Genomic DNA, 22,500 nt, shown 5'->3' with positions numbered 1-22,500 from the left:
AGAATGACTCGCCTTCCCTTTGTGTGTGTGTGTGTGTGTGTGTGTGTGTGTGGTGAGTTCCACTCGGGTGGGATGCCTCTGCTTCTCATTTCAAAGCAGACATCATCGAGGAGGTCTGAATCCCACACACACTCCTCCTTCACAAACACACACACGTACCGTACACACACACACACACACACACACACACACACACGCACAATGCTTCGTCATGCGGTCCATGCCCTGTGCCGTCTGTGGTAAGCAGTGGATGATTTGGATCCCACATCATACACAGGCGTGTGTGTGTGTGTTAGGGCTGGGAGTCCGAACTTCGGGATTCGAATATAATTCGAATATTGACAGAAATACTGGTATTCGAACGAATATTAGGCAGCCCTTAATATTCGAACCTGTTATAGGCATAATTTTTTGTAAATGTGTTGGCTAGCAAACGTTGCTTTTGATTCAGATTCAGAGGGTTTTTCACGCCTGGTGAAGTTGCAATCGCGAGCTCATTAGCAAGGCTATTGGACACCTGGGCTCCTGTAGGAGGTGACGTTAGTTAGCACGTCCAGGCAACCCGTAACTCGTGTTTTTTCGACCTCCTACACGTGAAAATGCTCTGGAATGGCAGTCAAACCCGTAACTTCCCACCCGTGAACTCGTACAGATCGATGTACTCCCAGTTGCCGGGTGGGAAGTTACTGGTTTGACTGCCATTCCAGAGCATAAACACTAAACACTGACTAAACTCTTATTTGCTACTAGTTAGTCGCATATTAGTTGGTGTCTAATTTCGGTTGCACCACGGCAATTTAGGCGTTGTCTTAACTAGTAACTACTAACTAGTTACTAAAAAATAGTCGTTGTATGACTGTGACGGCAGGATCCAAATAGCCGGTAAGCAAGTAAAAATGTAAACAAGGAGGTTGATCGCCCTTACCCAGCCCTTACCAAGGAGCTTGGGCCGTGTCCCAATGTCCATATTACATACTATATAGTACATACTGCAACTCGCCTACTACATGCGATTTAGTACATACCTGTACTACTCCACGAAAACATGTTTAGTATGCGAGATAAATGTAGCATGCTTCACGAGTCATCCAGTGAAAGCGACGGGCTCCGGCTCGCATATGCGATTCATGTTAAACTTACAACAATATTGAGCTAGCCAGGCATTTGAGTTGGTCATCCAACACAGGCTCGATCCTCACCTTTCTGTATAATCCCAACTGTGAAATGGATGTGATAATAGTCCACAAAATATTCTTCCTTTGCCTCGTTTAGCACCAGCTGCAACACTCTCCTCCAAATTCATTATCTCCGTTAGCAAGGCTAACGTTGCACTCGGTAGCTTGTGCTTATTATTATTATTATTATTATTATTGGGGTTGGTGCTTGTGAAGTGGAGGGGTTCTTTTGGGGGAGTTGGAGCCGTTGGATTGTTATGCTTAAATGATCCTAGTCCTACTGCAGCCAGATAGCCCATAATGGAAAGTTCTGATTTAGCCTAGGCTACATGTTTGATTAATGGGATATACATCCTACTACCTTTATTTATCTTTTATTTTTCTTTCAGTACCTAGCCTGACTGGCTTATTTTTATTTATTTTTGTCAAACAGTGAAAACCTACTGTTCAAGCCAGGGTCTGACATAAATTAAAAGAACGGTTGTTGACATTGTGTGTTGTATTTGCTTCTGAAAACATCATTGCTTATCGATATTGCCTATGATACAATGCCCACTAGTGGACAGAATGTGCACAACTTTATTTTAATACCTAGATAGGTCTTTCTGTAAGAATTTAATGGTAAAAATATTATTAATAATAATTCGAATATATTCGAATATTATTATTAATAAATAAACGAACTTCGAATATGATTTTGGGGCAAAAGTCCCAGCCCTAGTGTGTGTGTGTGCGTATCTGAATGCGCGTGTGTGTGTGTGCTGGTGTGTGTATCTGCAAGCATGTGTGTGTGTGTGTGTGCTGGTGTGTGTATCTGCATGTGTGTGTGTGTGTGCTGGTGTGTGTATCTGCATGTGTGTGTGTGTGTGTGTGTGTGAGCTGGTGTATGTATCTGCAGGCGTGTGTGTGTGTGTGTGTTGGTGTGTGTATCTGCATGCGTGTGTGTGTATGTGGTTGTATCTGCATGTGTGTGTGTGTGTGTTGGTGTGTGTATCTGCATGTGTGTGTGTGTGTGTGTGTGTGTGTGCTGGTGTATGTATCTGCATGCGCGTGTGTGTGTGCTGGTGTGTGTATCTGCAAGCATGTGTGTGTGTGTGTGCTGGTGTGTGTATCTGCATGCGTGTGTGTGTGCTGGTGTGTGTATCTGCATGTGTGTGTGCTGGTGTGTGTATCTGCATGTGTGTCTTGGTGTGTGTATCTGCATGTGTGTGTGTGTGTGTGTGTGTGTGTGTGTGTGCTGGTGTATGTATCTGCAGGCGTGTGTGTGTGTGTTGGTGTGTGTATCTGCATGCGTGAGTGTGTATGTGTGTGTATCTGCATGCATGTGTGTGTGTGTGTATATCTGCATGCGTGTGTGTGTGTGCTGGTGTGTGTATCTGCATGTGTGTGTGTGTGTGTATCATCATGTCTTTCCTTCGCCAACTAACCCTTTCCTCCGTCAGATAATAGCAGAGTGCAATCAGGGCCAAAGCCTGCTGGGATCTACACACTCGCACTCCGCCGTTCATCCCCCAGCCCGTGTGTGTGTGTGTGTGTGTGGGTGTATGTTTGTGCGAGCGCACATTGCAGTCCTGCTCCGACTTCACCGTGTCACCGTGCACAGAGAAACACGCCATCATGGAGCTTTGCTCCTCATTAGGCGCCGCCGCCTCCGACACGGAGCTTCCTGTGCGGACGGCGCCATGCGGCACGCTGGGCCCTCGGGGGGGGGGGGGGGGGGGGCGCCGGCGGCGTCTGCATCAGGCCACTCCAGAATCCATTTACAGCCTATTTATGAGGTGAAGCCATAGTGCTGACGTTCCAAACTGAATTATGAAGGCGGGGTCTGTGATGCGCACTCAAGGGCATATCGCCTTATTGATAATTGCCTTCTCAGATATGCATCACCCGCACTCCACACACACACACACACACACACACACACACGCACACGCACACGCACACAGTGCGTCGATAACCTAATGCACATCTGTTTCATAATTCATGATAAGCTCATAGGAGAGGCAGGGCACGTCTGTGTGTGAGCCGGTGCAGGGCCTGCTAATATGAAGCATGTCAATACCGGCCCCCCATCGCAACACCGGCGAGACCACCAGAGCTACCGACCGAACCAACCAACGCCGTCTAAAGCACTCTCTCTCAAAAGCGTCAGATGATGACATTTCGCAGAGTGCTCGGCGGGCGCGATGAGTCATCGGCTTGGCGTTCTGTCTGGCCGTATGTAGGCTAGCCGGGAACAAGCGGACGCAGATGCCCCACTGAGAGTGAGCCTGCTGTGTTGATGCGTGCCCGGGCTCGGATGATCCTCGGTTGAACTCCTCAGCGCCGGGGCGCCGCTATCGCCGGGCAGACCGCCGCGTTCACTGGAGCGAGCGTTACCCTCAGAAGACTTATGGGCCGGGCCGACTCCTTAAAGATGATCGCATCGCAAACATCACAGAGATCCTCAGCCGAGCGGGACCCTCCCCTCTGAAGGGGGAAACCTTGCGAGCATAAATTTGCTTTTTAATTGCGTGTGTGTGTGTGTGTGTGTGTGTGTGTATGTGTGTGTGCGGACGCTACTGCAGGAACACATTCCGGGACACGGATCTGAGGAAGAGTCTTTACACAGGGGGCCGAGCCAGAGGCCTGAGAGAGCTCAGCCCTATCTGTGTGTGTGTGTGTGTGCGTGTGTGTGTGTGTGTGTGTGTGCGTGTGTGTGGTGTATGTGAGTGTGTGTGTGTGCGCGCGTGTGTGTGGTGTGTTGTGTGTGTTGTGTGTGTGTGTGCGTGTGTGGTGTGTGCGTGTGTGTGCGTGTGTGTGCGTGTGTGTGCGTGTGTATGTGTGTGTGTGTGTGTTGGTGTGTGTGTAGTGTGTTGTATGTGTGTGTGTGTGTGTGTGCGCGTGTGTGTGGTGTGTAGTGTGTTGTGTGTGTTGTGTGTGCGCGTGTGTGTGGTGTGTAGTGTGTTGTGTGTGTTGTGTGTGCGTGCGTGTGTATGTGTGTGTGTGTTGGTGACTGATCAGCTTCAGTGCTTCTTTGTTCTGCTTTAGTAAACTCATCTCACATTGCCGGTGGAGGACATAGAACGGGGGGGTGAAACCCCTGCGGTCACCCTCAGCTCGCCGTTCACCGGGGGGGGGGGGGGGGGGGGCGGCGGAGGGATGGACCGCGAAGGGGGCGGAGCCACGGCAAAGCCGAGGGAAACAGAGGGAGTGAGGTTCCCCTCCATACGGGGAGGGGCGGAGCCAGGGACCGCCGGGAGGGGTAGGTGAGAGTGGCGATGCCGGGGGTTGCGCTCACCTAGTACGTTCCCAGAAGGCACCTGGTCCAGGGGCTCCAGCTCGCGGCCCATCAGCAGGTACAGGCTATCCAGGGAGCAGCAGGTCAGGTGAGGCACGGGGGGGGCGGGGTCACACACGCCGCTGCCCTCCGACAGCTGGGGGGGGGGGACGGTGTGAGAGAGAGAGAGAGAGAGAGAGAGAGAGAGAGAGAGAAAGAAAGAAAGGAGAGAGACAGACAGACAGTGAGGGAGAGACACAGCGAGAGAGTGAGAGGACAGTGAGTGAGAGAGAAAGAGAGAAAGAGGGGAGAGACAGCGAGTGAGAGACCATACGAGACAGTGAGAGAGAGAGAGAGAGAGAGAGAGAGAGAGAGAGAGAGAGAGAGAGAGGAGAGAGAGAGGGAGAGTGAGAGAGGGGGAGAGAGAGGGAGAGTGAGAGAGGGAGAGATTCTAAAGAATAGGAGCAAAAATATATTTCATAGAATTGAATATCTAGGAGGGAATAAGATCAAGGAATAAGAGGAAACATCAAATTATGCTGATTGTGGCTTAAATGATTATCTTTGAAATTAATTAATACTCAAACTCTTCGAAAGTTCTTTGAAAAACCAGCAGCATAATCTTTTGTATAGTAATTGTTTCATACAGCTGTTCATGTCTCTCTAGGCAATTGGTAATTGAGCTGAAGATTAATTTGATGCCACTTAAGCGCAGCTGTACAATTAGCATTAATACAATGAATGTAGGCTCCAGTGGAGTTCATGTTTAAAGGGGACTAGGTCAGTGGATTAGGTCACAATACCAGCATCAGAGTGTGTGTGAGTGTGTGTGTGTGTGTGTGTGTGTGTGTGTGTGTGTGTGTGTGTGTGTGTGTGTATAATAATACTACTAATAATAATACTACTAATAATAATAATAACTCATTTATATAGCGCCTTTCATAAAACACAAGGTATGTGTGTGTGTGTGTGTGTGTGCGTGTGTGTGTGTGTGTGTGTGTGGGGTCTGGACTGGACTAAAATGTCAAAGAGAACTTGCATGTCTTCCCTCTGCTGATCACCGTCTCTCATTCACTCTTCAAGAACACGGCACTCAATGAGGACGTCGTCACATTCACAGTAAAAGCTTGACTAATTCCTTCCCACCAGACTCAACCACCCGTATCTGTCTGTCTTCCTATCAGGTTCATCGCTGTTTGCATCACACCACTAAACAGGTCACAGAGTCAAGGTCACACATCGTGAATGACCGTTATGCACCTTTAGTATTTGTGTCCCTGTATATAATCTTCTCTATGTGATATACTTATGAATAATGCAGATAGTTCAAATGCGTGCGTGCGTGCATGTGTGCGTGCGTTTACCGAGCGCAGGCCTTGTGCGGGGTCGTACTTGGGGCCCAGGACGAACACTCTCTGGCCCTTCCTCACCAGGCCGCTGTACACCCTGGCGAAGGCCACGAACGTCTCCTTCCCGTCCGCGTCCTCGGGCTTGGGCTCTTTCACCGTCAGGGTCTGCGTCCCGGCTGACGCGCACCCCCCACCTGCGGGAGAGAGAGAGAGAGAAGGGCCCCCGTCACCCCGAGAGCAAACACTGACTCACAGCAACGTCACCAGCTGGGAACGCAACGCGTTTTCCTCCGCCTGTATGCGGATGAAAAGGTCAACTACAGAGAGAGTTTGCCAACTGTAATATTGGTTCTACTTATAGGGCTGGGAGATGATTGGAGAAAGAGAGAGATGGAGACAGTCTTGCCTGGCTGGGTTTGGCTCTCCTGGCTCTCTGTTTGCTGACTGGCCGCCATCTTGTCAGCGTGTCTCTGTCTGGCCATCTCTCTGCGCTCGGCAATCTCTTCTTGGGTCAACGGCCTGGACACGCGCACACACGCACACACACGCACGCACACACACACACACGCTCATCAGAACATGAACCTTTCAGTTGCAACTGATGTCGAATTAAACATGCTCTTATCATCCAACAGGCCTGTGTGTGTTGTTTTTGTATGCATCCTCTTAGAGAGCCATTGAAAACACATGTCCTGATGTTGGAAAAAGGCCTTGATATCTACAGCAAGGCTTTCATTTGAGGATAATGGACAACATAAAGTAGGGTCCTCTTGGGCCTGCTGGAAAAATACAACACAATTACAGCAGAATTACTCCGGTTACAAATCTATGCCGTATGTTTGTGTGTGTGTGTGTGTGTGTGTGTGGGGGGGTGTGTGTGTGTGTGTGCGCGTGTGTACTAATCCACTTGAAACCACAAACAGCCAAGCTTGTGTGTGTGTGAGTGACCACAGTGACTCGAGTGATAGAGCTGTTCACAGCACTACTGACAGCTCTCAACAGATTCTTGAACCCAGTTCAATTCTGTGACAACAAACCATTTAGAGCAGCCCATAATTTCACCACGGCAACCGTGACGGGCCATGCCTACTCACGCTGACTACAGGGGGAGAGGTTGATTACACCTCTGGTTTGAATAAATCTAACTAAATGGCAACACGAGCGTAGCGTGAGCGCATGCTTCTTGATGAATGCTATGGAACCAAAGAACAGAACAACAGGACACCCTGTCCACACACGAGGACGCCCTGTCCACACACCGAGGACACCCGTTAGTAGGGCTGGGTATCGAGTCGAATTTCAAGAATCGATTCGATTCCGATTCACAAGGTTCAGAATCGATTATCACGATTCAATTCGATTCGATTCGATTCAATATCGATTCGGTTAGTGTTACTAAAAACTTTTTTTTTTTTTTTGCTGTAACCTTAATTACATGACTGCCAAGTTATGCAACACATAAATACTAGGGCTGGGTATCGATACTGATTTCCAAAAATGAATGAATGAATGAATGAATCATTGAATGAATGAATTAACTATTCATACCTTCATTTATTCATACATTCATTAAATAAAAGATCGATTTTGGGATTCATGAATCGATTCTGAATCATTTGATTCAGAATCGATGAATCGATTTTTTTAAACCCAGCCCTACCCGTTAGTGGTGTCCACACCACTAACGAGCAGCAACTACTGTACACAGCACACACTTCTTGGCGTACGGGAACGCGGCCCCTGAGTGAATTTCCTCTCCATATGACCTTCAGAACTCAACCCAATGAATAGAAGGCATGTGCCCAGAAAACTAGCATGCGCGCACCGGCACTTTAGCGAAGGCTCGTGTCCTCTCACTCAAACCACCCGTTTCCTCACACTGTGCAGCTGCAGCGTTTAATGCTGTGACTTTATAAGCGGTGTGGATTTTTACAAACGGACCACAGTTTGACGGCCTGTGCTTTTTCCTGAGGAGGTCAAATCAGTCACTCGTTGGGAATAATGGGAAAGACATGAGTCGGGGGTTCTGGCCTCGACCGCTCTGTGTGTGTGTGTGTGTGTGTGTGTGTGTGTGAGTGTGTGTGTGTGGTGTGTGTGTGTGTGCATGCGTGTGGTGTGTATGTGTGTGTGTGTGTGCATGCGTGTGGTGTGTACTGTATATGTGTGTGTGGTGTGTGTGTGTGTGTGCATGTGTGTGGTGTGTGTGTGTGTGTGGGGGGGGTTCTGGCCTCGACCACTGTGGTTCTGAAGCCATGACTTCCAAACTCCGGAGCAGGTTTCCCTCAACAGCCACAGGAGCAGCGTTTCACTAGAGAGGGGAAAAGAAACGGGACTGGAAAATGAAACGCTAGATTGATGCTCGAGCTGTCTGTGAAAACACACTTCATCACTTAGTCTCAAGCACCAGAAGATTCTGATGGCGGATACTTTCCGTTTTAGTTTGAGCATGTGAAAATGTCACGGGAGAGGAAAGGAGGCTGTTTGCTTTTAATACTAGTGAGTACTACACTAGGCTGAGATGAAGTAGTGAGTACTACACTAGTCTGAGATTAAGTAGTGAGTACTACACTAGTCTGAGATGAAGTAGTGAGTACTACACTAGTCTGAGATGAAGTAGTGAGTACTACACTAGTCTGAGATGAAGTAGTCAGTATTGCACTAGTCTGAGATGAAGTAGTGAGTACTACACTAGTCTGAGATGAAGTAGTCAGTATTGCACTAGTCTGAGATGAAGTAGTGAGTACTACACTAGTCTGAGATGAAGTATTGAGTAGTACTACACTAGTCTGAGAGGTAGTAGTCAGTATTGCACTAGTCTGAGATAAAGTAGTGAGTACTACACTAGTCTGAGATGAAGTAGTCAGTACTACACTAGTCTGAGATGAAGTAGTGAGTACTACATTAGTCTGAGTTGAAGTAATCAGTATTGCACTAGTCTGAGATGAAGTAGTCAAGTATTGCACTAGTCTGAGATGAAGTAGTGAGTACTACACTAGTCTGAGATGAAGTGTTGAGTACTACACTAGTCTGAGATGAAGTAGTGAGTACTACACTAGTCTGAGATGAAGTAGTCAGTATTGCACTAGTCTGAGATGAAGTAGTGAGTATTGCACTAGTCTGAGATGAAGTAGTGAGTATTGCACTAGTCTGAGATGAAGTAGTGAGTACTACACTAGTCTGAGATGAAGTAGTGAGTACTACACTAGTCTGAGATGAAGTAGTGAGTACTTCACTAGTCTGAGATGAAGTAGTGAGTACTACACTAGTCTGAGATGAAGTAGCCAGTACTACACTAGTCTGAGATGAAGTAGTCAGTATTGCACTAGTCTGAGATTAAGTAGTGAGTACTACACTAGTCTGAGATGAAGTAGTCAGTACTACACTAGTCTAAGATGAAGTAGTGAGTACTACACTAGTCTGAGATGAAGTAGTGAGTACTACACTAGTCTGAGGTGAAGCAGGCATTCTTCATCCCCTTTGTGCAATGCTGTGCATGTCTCTTGGTTATCTTCACCCAGAGACATTTGCATCCGAGTATGAATGAACTCGCTATGCAAACTTCAGTCTGTTGGCTTTGTACTACTTGCTGGATGCTGCAGTCCTCGCAAACAGAGCTCATATGAGTTCCCCCGAAAAGCTTTCTTTAATTGTTCCCTTCTCAGTCTCGTTTGTTCTATAATGAACAACTCATCCCAACAACCTGTTATCTGTGTTTGGAATCCTTGAAAATGTGTTAATTATCATGAAAGACAAAGAATAAAGGTTTCACACAGTGTATTCTGGCTACACGAAAACCCATCTGCGTTGCTCCCATAGCACCAGGCTGGTGTGGGCCAGTTCGCTTTGATGGAGTCAGCTTGGCTATTCTGCCTACCAACCGCCGAGAACCACTTACACAATCCAATGACATCATCAGCCAATCAGACATGAGGACACCTTAACACTGGGTCAAGCCTGTTGGAGGTGAACTGAAAAGAGAAACGAGGGGGGTGGAAAGAGGGTGAATGAGAGAGAGAAAAAAGGAGAGGTGTAGGAGAGAGAGAGAGAGAGAGAGAGAGAGAGAGAGAGAGAGAGAGAGAGAGAGAGAGAGAGAGAGAGAGGTTGGCCCGCCACTCCTACGAGCGTTCTTATAACTATTATCGAGACCTAAATTGATGATGGCTGCCATGGCAACCGAATCCTGCGGAGGCTTGTGTCGGTGTCTGCCAGGAGACCCTGCCTGGAGCTCATTCATACACACCCGAGCTCACACACAGACCCGTATCGTTAATGAAGATAAAACAATGTTTCCTGATGAAGTCTGAACCAAAAGGCCTACTTGAAAAGGCTCATTAGACACTGAGGGGCAGGAGGTTTGAAACAATGATTCAGATCGAACGCAGAACTTTCACACAAAGGCCGACTTCTCAACATGTGAACGGGGGAAAATAAATACAGACAGATGCTTGACAGTTTTCTAGTGAGTATTAAACGGTGCACCGATGTCCTCTGAAGGTGACTGTGGTACTTGGAGGCAACCTGAGTAGGATCACAGAGCCACTTCAAAATTGTACTGTAGCAGAGCTTTCAACTCAACTCAAGTTTTATTTATAAAGCACATTTAAAACAACCGAGGTTGACCAAAGTGCTGTACAGCTCCAGAGCAACAAACACAACGCAGCACGCAACAGAACACTACAGTACACCATACACCATAGACACAAATCTATATAAAGACAGTACAATACAGGGGCCATCGGGTGTCCAGCTCAACCTGAGCTGAAGGCCTGGGAGAACAGCTGAGTCTTCAAAGAAGACTTAAAAATCTCTACGGTCTGGCAAGACCTAATGTGCCAGGGCAGACTGTTCCAGGGCCTAGGGGCCTAGGGGCTGGGCAGACCTAATGTGCCAGGGCAGACTGTTCTAGAGCCTAGGGGCCGCCGCCCCAAAGGCTCGGTCACCTCTGGTCTTCAGCCGAGTCTTTGGGACAGCCAGCAGCAGCTGATTAGAGGATCTCAGCTCTCTAGCTGGGGCGTGAAAGTGCAGGAGTTCAGCAAGATACTGAGGTGCCAGTCCATTAAGAGCTTTCAAAACAAACAACAAAATCTTGAAATCAATTCTAAAACGCACTGGGAGCCAGTGGAGCGAGGCCAAGATTGGGGTGATGTGGTTGCGTTTTCACTTGCCAGTAAGGAGACGGGCCGCTGCATTCTGCACAAGCTGCAGGCGACGCATCAATGACTCAGTGATGCCGACGTACAAAGAATTATAATAATCAAGACGACCAAAGTGCTGTACAGCTCCAGAACAAAGACGAGTGTTGATAAAAGCATGTATTACTCTCTCTAAGTCTTTGGGGGGAGAGATAACCCTTTACCTCGCAATACGCCTTAGTTGGAAGAAGCTAGTTCTTATGACAGAGCTAACCTGTTTGTCAAATTTAACAGTACTGTCAAAGGTCACCCTGGGATTTTTGACTGAAGAATGGATATTTGGGGAGAAGGGGCCCAACAAACCAGTGGTACAGTCTGAGGGGTCATGACCAAAAATAATCAGTCTTTTTTTCATTAAGCTCTCCATACTGAAGGACCAGTTCTCCAGGAGGACCAGTCTATAATAGAGTCTGATCCACTTTCTCTTCCTGTCCGTGAAACGCATGGGGTGGTCTTCACCTAGCAACATTTCTAAGAAATCCAAGCCATCCAGGAGCCAGTGAATAATGTGTTTCCTTGTAGCTGTGACAGCTGTGTGATGACAGTGCTTTGATCGGGTTAAAGAGCCTCTCCATCAAAGATCACTGAGCATCAAGCCAAGTAAAGTGACATGATTATTAATGGTCTCTCACATGTTGACATAGGATCTGGGCCAGGCATACTGTATCTTAACTCGACTGTTTTAATATGCAAAGTGTGGATCTCCTCCTTAAAATATAGGTCAGAAGAAACAAGACAGCTCTAGCATGTCCCCTACCAGGAGAGGAGAGAGGGGGGAGAGGAGAGGAGAGAGGAGAAGAGGAGAGGGAAAGGGGGAGGAGAAGGGAGAGGAGGAGAACAGAGGAGAAGGGAAAGGAGAGGAAAGGAGGAGAGGAGAGGGGAGGAGAGGAGAGAAGAGGGGAGGGTAGGGGGGAGGAGAAGGGAGAGGAGGAGAACAGAGGAGAAGGGAGAGGAGAGGAGAGAGGGGAGGAGAGAGTAGAAGAGGGGAGGGAAGGGGGGAGGAGAAGGGAGAGGAGGAGAACAGAGGAGAAGGGAGAGGAGAGGAGGAGGAGAGCACGCAGCCCTGGTCACTCTCCAGAACCAGACAAGATGGGAACCCAACCAGAATTAGGGATGCACAATATTATTGGCGCCGATAATTATCATCCAGATAATGGCAACTTGATATTATTATGTATTCATCACCAGTTATCCAGGTCCTCCATACACCTGGTGATCTCATCAGTGGTCTCCAATTCTAGATCATTCTTAATTATATCCACAAATGTTTTGGTAGGACGTCCTCGCAACTTGCATCCGTGCCATGGAGATGGCTCCCCTAAGACCAGCTTGCTGGTCGGAAGCTCTCTGTGTCTGTAGCAGTGCCCAGTCAGCCTCATTCTCCTTGCTGCTATCTTCCCACTCACCCTTGGCCTCTCCGTACAGATCTTCAATACTGACGTGCGCGTTATGACTTATGTCCGGTGCTGCACGTAGCATTCTGGTGTAGCATCCGTCCAGCGACCTCTGCAGGGAGTGGCTCAGGGTCCAGCACTCACAGCCCCACAGGAGAATGACCTCCACGGTGGCGTCGAAGTGGAGCTTAGTTTCATGGGAGAGGTTTGATTTCCACACGTTGCTCATGCCGTTTAGAGCTCTCCACGTGAACACCTTCCACACTTTCAGGTCCTGCTCTGTTAAGTTTTTTAATTTGAAGTCCTCAACCTCCTTCAGAGCAGTACCTTCAGCTGTCAGTAGGGGCAGATGGCCGGGAGGTTATAGGTGATGACCTCAGTTTTCTTGGCGTTCAGTCCAAGACCCAGTTTGGCATATTCCTTTTCCACTCTGGTCAGGAGCTTTTGTGATTGCATCAAGTGGTTAGATATCAGGTTGATGCTGTTGGCGTAGTCCAGGTCTGTACAGCGGGATACCTTCTCAACCTTCTAGGTGTTATAGTGAAGCCAAGATCCTCCTCCCTTCCCTGGATGGCCTGCCTCATTGCGTAGTCCAAGACTATTATAGAGAGGACGGGTGCGAGGGTGTCCCCTTGTAACACTCCCTCCATGATGTCATAATCCTCGGTGCGTAGTCCAGGACTATTATAAAGAGGAAAGGTGCGAGGGTGTCCCTTTGTAACACTCTCGCCATGATGTCATAATCCTCGCTGTTGCCGTCCGGCATCACAACCCTTGCCCTTGTGTTCGATTACATGGTCCCTATGGCCTGCAGTACGTTGAGGGGAACACCATGTGCCTTAAGGATTTTCATCATGACGCTTCTGTGTATTGAGGCAAATGCCTTTTTGAAATCAATAATCAATAAACAGAGCCGCTGTCATGCTGTTCTTCTTCACATCCTCGATGATCCTCCTTAGGGCCAAGATCTGAGTTACTGTGGACCTCCCCTCTCGAAAGCCATTCTGGTTCTTTCTCAAGTGAGGGTCGATGACGCTCCACAGCCTGTTAAGTATCATGGGGTTGTACATCTTTACAGGTCAGGCTGATGCCGTGGTAGTTGTCCGACTTTGGGAGATCCCCAGATTTAGGCACTAGGATGACGTTGGACAGACCATATATGAGGCTTGTTATTTTTCATTAGGGCAAGGTTGCAGATGTCCAAGATGATGTCATCAAGGTCGCAGTTCTTAAAGACCTCTGGGGGAATGCAGTCTGGCCCAGAACTCTTTCCCTGCCTCAGAGTGGATTTCCCCCTGGTGAGCTCCGCAGCTGTAAAGGGACCATTGTCAATATTGACATTTTCGAGGACCTTTGCCCTTTTTCATCCACTCATCTCGTTAATGACCTTCCAGGCCTCACTGAATTTTTGCTCCACTCAGGCTGCCTCCTTGTTCAGAGTGACCTTCTAGATGGGTGGCCTACCATGGCTGGGCCTCATCTGCCCTTGCTATTTGCCCATAGCTGGGACAGTGGTTGAGAAGACGCCAGAGTGTGCCCACACACCGAGGGGGGCTTTGTTCCTTCCCTCTGGGGCCCACTGCTGCTCCGAGATCCCCTACAGTTTAGCCTGGAACCGCAAGGTACCCAGTTACCATGTGGCCATGAGGAGGCACTGCAGAAGTCTTGGTGGTAGAGAGACTGTGTACCGGCAGAAGGAGACTTACGCACTCGGCTCCTCTTTTCACCCCACAAAGAGGGCTAGCTGGCGGCAGCAGCTGAAAGCAGGAAGTTGCAAGCAGAAGAAGCATGCAACATGCACCAACTACAAACACTACTACTCCAGTATTACTGCACTAACGAATCACACACGCCCTGTGCCAAGACACACACACATTTATCAGCTATATGAAATTTTAGCCGATAGAGACGATAATACGAAGCCAGTGTTGTTTTAACAACTATATTTTACACTTTTTGATCCAATTACTCTTAGATGTAGCCTTATTTTGTTCTTATAAAAGGGGGACATATTCACTCTTAGTTATACAGTACAAAGCATTGTGCATTATAAAATATTTAGCTTTCCCTTGCTCTGGTAGCACTTCACTAGAGAAAATAAATTAACATTTGAGTCAGAAGTGTTGTTTGTCTTTGTTGTGTTGAGGAAAAAGGAGAAAACCCACACTGTAGTCTCGGAGAGGTGCCGGTAACGGGTGAAATATACTAGAAAAGAAAAAGAAACCGCACACTCAAGCTCTCGCTAATCACCCAGCATCGAGCTTGAGGGTCAATAAATCAACCAGCACTGAGAACTTGAGTGTGTGGTTTGTTTTCCTTTTGTAGTCTTTGTTGTGTTAACAATAGTAATGTCAGTTAGATTTGGTAAGAGGAATATTAAATCATCCATCTTTGCCCACTACATCTTAAACTTTCTTACCTTCAGGCAGTGTTTGGCAAGTTACTGAAAATTAGAAATCAGTTGCCGTTACTAGTTACAGCTTTCAAAAGTAATTGAGTTACGTTACAAATGACTGATTATAAACAGTAACTACAGTAGTTACAGTACAAGGGAAAGTCACTTTTGTGTTACCTGCTTGTTTTGCATTGGAGTGTATCCTTGTCCTTGGTCAGCGACACTAGCACTGGGGTCTTTAGATAAGCTTTGTGGAAGCGTATTGTTTTACTAGCTGCTTGTACAGATTATAATTACACTTCTTTGATGTGGATAAAGTTCTCACACCTGCACATAGACTACACTTATGATGATTACAGTAATTCATGGTTCTAAGGTGCTGCCACCTCAAGCTCAGGTGACATTGGAACTGTGGTTGTTGCGGTTGTCCATTTCGCAAGAAAAAAGTAACTAGTAACTAGCCCATTTAACATTTGGTAACTGTAACTGCGTTACAAATTTGTAAGAGCAATTAGTTACATTACTAGTTACTACCACAGGTAGTGGAGTTACACCTAGTTAATCCCAACACTGCCCTCAGATGTTCATAAACTACAGGTTATCAAATTCTTTCAAAAATACCAAAACGTGAAATTATATGTGACAGCCGCTGGTGATTTGGTCCGCAACTCGGCAAACCCTGAATTGCGCTAGGGGGCAAAATACGTTTTTTTCATTTTTTTTTTCATTTTTTGTTTTTTTTCTGTATTATGAAAGTACCCACTTAGTATAACAGACAACAGTTTTAGGTTCACGAAATACGTATAATTAGTCTGCAAACTAAGCTTGTTTTTAGCTGATTTCCAGCCGGGCTTGGGGGCGGGCAGATCGATTAGCATCGATTAGCATGTTTTGGTTTTTGGCTATTGCTTCCGGGTTCTCCGCCCCCACCCTTCCCATAAGAACAACACGCCGGCTTTGTTTACATTCAGTCCCAAGTTTAACCGGTTTTTCAGCCATGGGAAGCAGGTAAATATTGGTTATCGGTATTGGTTGGAAAAATGCATATCATGCATCACTAGCCAGAATAAACTGGATGGATCAACCAGATAATCAATGGACATAATAACAACGCAGGATTATCCAAAACATCCACAATGTTACTCCTCTTTCCTTTCTGCTCCTGCCAGTAGAGACACTATGGGTTGGGACAGCCCGGAAAAGGTCTAGACATGGACATGCTGTGACAGGCTCACTAACGAGGAGTCAGGGATGATGCTATGTAGCCTGGCTTCACCAGACCCAACACACAAAAATGCGAAGGGTCTGGAGCTGCTGAGTTTATTTTCGACTTCCAAGGGGCGTTATCAACGGTCGCAAAAAAAAATGCCTCTGGACGCAATTGAATAAACTTATAACCAATAAACGAAACACCCAACGAAAACATGGGTTAGTCATCGTATGATCGTTACAAACGAGTAGAGTTGTGGTATTTAGCCCCGCCCCCTATTAGATAAACGGTTGTGATTGGCCCGGCAAATATCTGTCGGGTGGAAGTCGAATGGGGGCGTGGCCAGACTGATCTGCAGACAGAAACAGAATGTGAGCTCACGTGATCAGGATGGCGAAGCCAGGCTAGCTACTATGCTGCCTATCACAAAACAAGTGAAGCGAATGGTTTGTTCATTGCGTTGTTCCAGCCATTGATTTACCTAAAGCTATACTGTATATGACACACTATCTATAGCTGACTAAACCACAGGATAGGCAAGGGATCGCTGCTGTTATATTACACTGCTACACAATAGCATCAACGCACCATTAATCCCACAGGTGACCTGCATATATATCAGCTATCTATGTGGGGGTCTTCAAGGACCACAGGTAGCCAAAGATATGCCTGAGAGGATGTGTATGCCCGGTGCCTGGAGGATGCCAGGGAATTGCCTGTGGTGATATCCTGCGGTTTATGCGTCTTCGCCACGGGTGGCCAGGGATGTGCCCGCAGCGAGTGTGCTAGTGCAGCAGGTGGCAGACGCTGGGGTCCGGAGGGGCGTCGCCGGCTCATTATACACTGGATGTTGGACAGACCTCGCCTAGTTGCCGGTGCGGGATGACACTCTGCCTTTCTACCTCTCGCTCCCCCTTCCCCTCGCGCCATCTACCCCTTCACCGCCACATCTCTGTCATCCTCCTCTCTCTCTCTCTCGGTCTCTCTCGTCTGTCGCTCTACAGTGTCTACACCACCCTCTTCTCCCCCCCCCCCCCTCTCTCTCTCTCTCTGACAGGCTGTCTAGCTCCTCTCCCCTCAGTTCTGTTTCTCTGGTAGGGAACGGCGGGGCCGGCAATTAGAGGCAACTGTGACAGCGGAGGGAGGGTAGAGAGAGAGGGGGAGGGAGGGTGGAGAGAGAGGGGGAGGGAGGATGGAGAGAGAGGGGGAGGGAGGGTGGAGAGAGAGGGGGAGGGAGGGTGGAGAGAGAGGGGGAGGGAGGGGGTTGGAGAGAGAGGGGGAGGGAGGGTGGAGAGAGAGGGGGAGGGAGGGTGGAGAGAGAGGGGGAGGGAGGGTGGAGAGAGAGGGGGTCGCCGACTGCCAGCGGAGATGAGGGAGGGTTCTGTTCCACACCACAGTCCTGGCGGAGGAACGCACACACGCTAGAGAGCAACCCGGGTCAGAGAGGGAGGACAGGGAGAGACCGAGAGGGGGAGAGAAATCACAGCGAGAGAGCCGGAGTAAGAGAGAGAGAGAGAGAGAGAAAGGAGAGGGAGAGAGAGAGAAAGAGAGGGATGGAGAGAGGGAAGAGAAACAGAGTGCAGTACCTAGCTGGAGTCTGTCTTTCCGGCCTGTTCGTGCCCTCCTACACATGTTCCACAGGCCGGGCACATTAAAACAACAGCAGGAGCCCTAATGGCAACACCCCGTCATCCCAGTTTCCTGCACACATCTGCTTCCAATGAGCAACTGTGGCACTCCTCTCCGCTGTAGCGTGTCGTCCAGGGCCTTTCGTTCTACTGTTGCGCTGTTAACCACATCGGGATTACGTCGGCCCTGACCCCCCCCCCCCCCCCCAGCTCTAAAAGGCGACAGTCATAGGACATAGGCGGAGATGGGGGCCCGGATTAAGGAGCCGGACTAGGGCTGGGTTTAAAAAACTAATTCAGCGATTCTGAATCAAATGATTCAGAATCGATTCATGAATCCCAAAATCAATCTTTTATTTAATGAATGAATTAATAAATGAAGGAATGTATAGTTAATTAATTCATTCAATGATTCATTCAATTTTGGAAATCAGTATCGATACCCAGCCCTAGTATTGATGTGTTGCATAACTTGGCAGTCATGTGATTCATGTGAATCGTGATAATCGATTCTGAACCTTGTGAATCGGAATCGAATCGATTCTTGAAATTCGAATCGATACCCAGCCCTAAGCCGGACTACGCAGCGTTGGGTTCTGTCTGAACGTCTTGCCTGTGTGACGTCTGAGGGTGTTGGGGGTTTCCATCAGGCAGGCAGACGGGCAGGCCGGGGTCCATCTGTCAGCGGTGTCGTGGCCCACGTGGCCTACCTCCGGTTGACGCAGACGAGGGATTGGAGCAGGGCGCGGGGGAGAGACGCGAGGAGGGGGGGAGAGACGTGAGGAGGGGGGGGAAGAGACGCGAGAAGGGGGGGAGAGATGCGAGGAGGGGGGAGGAGGGGGGGAGAGACGCGATGAGGGGGGTCGGGGACACGCGAGGGGGGGGCACACGCGAGGAGGGGGGGAGAGACGCGAGTAGAGGGGGACAGACGCGTGGAGGGGGGGGGGAGAGACGCGTGGAGGGGGGGGGGAGACGCGAGGAGGGGGGGAGAGACGCGAGGAGGGGGGGAGAGACGCGTGGAGGGGGGGGAGAGACGCGAGGAGGGGGGGAGAGACTCGAGGAGGGCGGAGCTACAGCCGGGCTCCCGTGGACGACTAAGAAAACACGGGACTCGGAGGGGTCTCTCCTGACAGCCATGCAACCCCACACCCCGGTCCGTGGCGTGGCTGGGACAAAGACTCTGAGGAGGGCGGGACCAGTGTGACCCGAGCAGCAGGTCATGGGGACGGAGGCGACGGGGCGAGAGCGCCATCTGGTGTCTGCTGGCGGCGTGGGGAGGTACGACCGGGGTGGCGAGGGCTCCTTACCTCTGTCTGTTCTGAGGCAAGGCCTGGGCGTCCACCGCAAACATCTTGGACACGAAGATGATGACCGGGGCGGTCTCCTCGCTGGAACACTGGAGGAAGGCTGCAACACACACACATACACACACACACACACAGGTAAAAATCACACACTCTGGATTCATCACACGCACGTTTGAATCAATGAAGTCAATATGTTGAGAGGCATCTTGCTATGACATTATGAACGTGACATTTCGAAGGCGTGAAACATTTCGAAGGGAGAATCCAGGCTTTTCTTTACGCCGATACAACTCCACGCACACCCCAAATGTCTCTCTGCCTGGCTGCTGGGCCCCTGTCCTCACATCCAGATAGTTATGTCATGGGACATGTTAGCCCTGGTCTCAAGCCCAGCCTAGGAAAAAGCCCTGACACACACACTCTCACTCTCACTCTCACTCGAAGAAGAAGAAGAAGAAGAAGAAGAAGGACTCACATCCCTACGGCCCTGTCAGAATACTCACAACACATCCCTACAACCCATTAGCACTTTAGCATCGCCCATGAGTGTTGAACGGTACATTACAAGCAGTGCGTTGGAAAATCTTTACACTTCACACGGTGCGTGTTTGTCACGTCTGTAGGTGGAGGTGTGTGTGTGTGTCTGTGTGTGTGCGTCACCTCTCTTCAGCTCCTGGGTCTGGTCAGGCAGTGAGTCAAACCTCCGCGCCCCCACACTCATCAGCCTCTCCACCCTCTCCGCCATCATGTCCAGAGGGCTGGGCAGCTTCTCACACACCATGGCTGGAGAAAGGCTTAGGAAAACACACACACACACATGCAAGGGCTTGCTCGCTCGCTCGCACGCACGCACGCACACACACACTCGCACGCACACACACACACACGCGTACTGTGGGGCCCCTGGCTGCCAAAGCCCTCCACATCAAATCAAATCAAACTTTATTTGTATAGCGCAATTCATACACAGAGGCAACACAAATTACAGAGTGTGAGGGAAGGGGGGGGGGGTGGACTAGATTAATTGGGACAGCTGGTGACACATTGTGCGATGGAACTGGACAAGAGGAGAGCATGGGGCCTCTCCGGGAACCATGGGAACCGCAGAGGGGGAACCTTCCAGGAACTGGGTATAGTACAAGAGGGAGAGACGCTACGGGGGAGAGAGGAAGACAGGGTTAGTAGCTGCGTTACTATATGCGTTACCTATAGAGCGATCAGGGGGATTTCTATCGGAAACAGGGGGGGCTGCAGGAGACAGGGGGGGCATCCACGAGAATAAGAGGGGGGGGACTTCGACGGGGGAGGGACTTCAGCACCACGGACAGAGACTGAGGCGGTGGCCAATCAGCTTCGTCACTCCCAGCTGCTGTGGACGCGGGGACAACGGCGGATCGGCCGTCTCACCTGTGACGATCCCTCATATGAACTCCGGACAGCGTGTGGAGAGTCAGGTCCAGAGGTGCCCTTTCACACCGAGGTGACCTTTCAGCACAACAGGAGACGTCCGTGTCAGACAGCGATCTCGCCGACAGGAAGTACGTGTTTTGGGCGAGGGGTGGCGCAGGGGTAGAGCGTGCACGAGGAGGAAGGACATGACACAAAAGAAGGGCTGGGTATCGATTAGAATTTCAAGAATCAATTCAATTCCGATTCACAAGATTCAGAATCGATTATCACGATTCAATTCGATTCGATTCAATATCGATTCGGTTAGTGTTACTAAAACCTGTTTTGTTTTTTTTAGCTGTAACCTTAATTACATGACTGCCAAGTTATGCAACACATCAATACTAGGGCTGGGTATTGATACCGATTTCCAAAAATGAATGAATGAATGAATCATTGAATGAATGAATGAACTATTCATTCCTTCATTTATTCATTCATTAAATAAATGATCGATTTTGGGATTCATGAATCGATTCTGAATCATTTGATTCAGAATAGATTTTTTTAACCCAGCCCTACACAAAAGGTTCGCTGCGGAAATCACAGTATTTTGTTTACAGCACATCCAGGTGTTTTGGGATGTTTGTATTCTTCCGGTTGCATGTCGGTCGCGTGACAGAAACGTCACCAGCGCCCCCAACGCGCCCCCAACACGCCCCCCCCGCTGGCTGCTGAGCTCTCCGGACGGTGACCTGCTCTATCCACACACGCCAGCTCGACTGGACATCACTCCGTCCAACGAGGCACCCGGGCAGGTAGCGCCTCAATTCCGCCGACGTTTTGCGGAAACACAATCATCGTCTAAAACAGCCGCGGTCAACGCCGGCTGCCGTACAGTAGCCGGAACGCACCGCGACCGGAGTCAGTGGAATGTCAGCGTTGAGAGTTGGTTTAAAGTCCGGTCTGACCGGTTCGGACATTTGCGTCTCACCCACAGCTCCTCGGGTGAGGTCAAAGTTCCGGGTTTCAGTGTGTGTGTGAGAGGGGCTCTAGATATCAGCCGGTCGAGTCTCTCCCTGGCTCCCAGAGCGGATTTCTCTCCTCAGGAGAAAGGTCTCTCCCTGGCCCTGACCAGAGCCAGTAGGGTGGGGGCCCAGCGCCCCCCCAGTGACTACAGACTTGTGGATCACAAAGCAAATTGTTCTGTGCTTGCAGATTTAAAATCGTAGATTTTGAAATATGAGATTAGGTATCTTGTTTAAAAGTTATTAACTAGTTTCTATCTTATTTCTAGACTCAAACCAGCTTATTTAAGATTTCTCATCAAGTAAAATAATCTTGCTGCATGGACAGATAATTTCACTAGTATTAAAGGTACCCATGTAGTTTTGACCACTAGTATCGCTCTAGAGCAAATTCCGAGAAGGTTTGGTCCCCGAAATTGCGTACTACGTCATTGCGTCAATACACGGAGCACATAATAGTGACGTTTCACACATCTTTGTTGTTTTCAAAACATTAGCGAAATATCATTTTGCGAAGAAATTACAAGGTAGGAAAGACATTCAAGTGATTCAACATGTTATTAGACTACAAGGAACCATATAATCGAGGAATTTCGAAAATAAACAAAGAACTGATTGTTTTGATTCACGTTTCGTGGGTACCTTTAAGTAATTTCTCCTCAAATTCAGTATTAAATTATTGTCTTTAATGTTTTTTGCAGTTACCACCAACGTTGGACCACGGATCGGACCAACACCGGGACTCTGGCCCTAGAGACTCTGTACTGAGGACATTGGACTGTCCCCCCCCCCCTCCCCCTCAGTAACTCCAGCCTGACTCCCCCCCCCCCCCTGTCTCTGTCCACAGGCAGCAGGACCTGAAGGAACCACCCCTCTCCACACACACACACCAGGACGAATTCAAGATGGCTGTTCTGCCCACACCCTTCCGGCCCCCACACTGAATAAACTGCTTTTTGTGTTTGACCCCCAAGTGTTTGACCCCCAAGTGGCACCTCAAGCTCACCAGGTTTCCCACAACAAGCGTGCACACACACACACACACACACACAGGGAGGATACAGAGCACGGCGTGTGCGACTGGGAGCCACTGGCTGCAGATGGCGGAGAGGAGGACTTTGGGGTCGGAGTGGCGAGAGTCTCGGGCCGTCACCTTCACCCCCAGGGACGCCAT

The 22,500-nt window shown here is 49.0% G+C and overlaps 1 protein-coding gene across 1 annotated transcript in view; it reads right to left on the bottom strand.

Moving 5' to 3' along the window:
* Window positions 1-22,500, bottom strand: part of LOC311308495 (elongation factor-like GTPase 1) — a gene marked incomplete at its 5' end in the record, with an annotated part of 65,045 nt that extends 42,545 nt beyond the window's left edge. Inside the window, 6 exons of the mRNA XM_084437456.1 lie at window positions 4,456-4,591; window positions 5,799-5,977; window positions 6,190-6,302; window positions 18,910-19,009; window positions 19,570-19,692; window positions 22,389-22,500. Coding sequence (XP_084293582.1) covers window positions 4,456-4,591; window positions 5,799-5,977; window positions 6,190-6,302; window positions 18,910-19,009; window positions 19,570-19,692; window positions 22,389-22,500 — 763 coding nt within the window. The remainder of the gene's footprint in view (window positions 1-4,455; window positions 4,592-5,798; window positions 5,978-6,189; window positions 6,303-18,909; window positions 19,010-19,569; window positions 19,693-22,388) is intronic.

Source organism: Borostomias antarcticus (assembly GCF_949987555.1).
Source record: "Borostomias antarcticus genome assembly, chromosome: 4".
NCBI lineage: Eukaryota > Metazoa > Chordata > Actinopteri > Stomiiformes > Stomiidae > Borostomias > Borostomias antarcticus.
The sequence above is the reverse complement of the archived record's forward strand: the minus strand, read 5'-3'. Positions and strand labels throughout refer to the sequence as shown.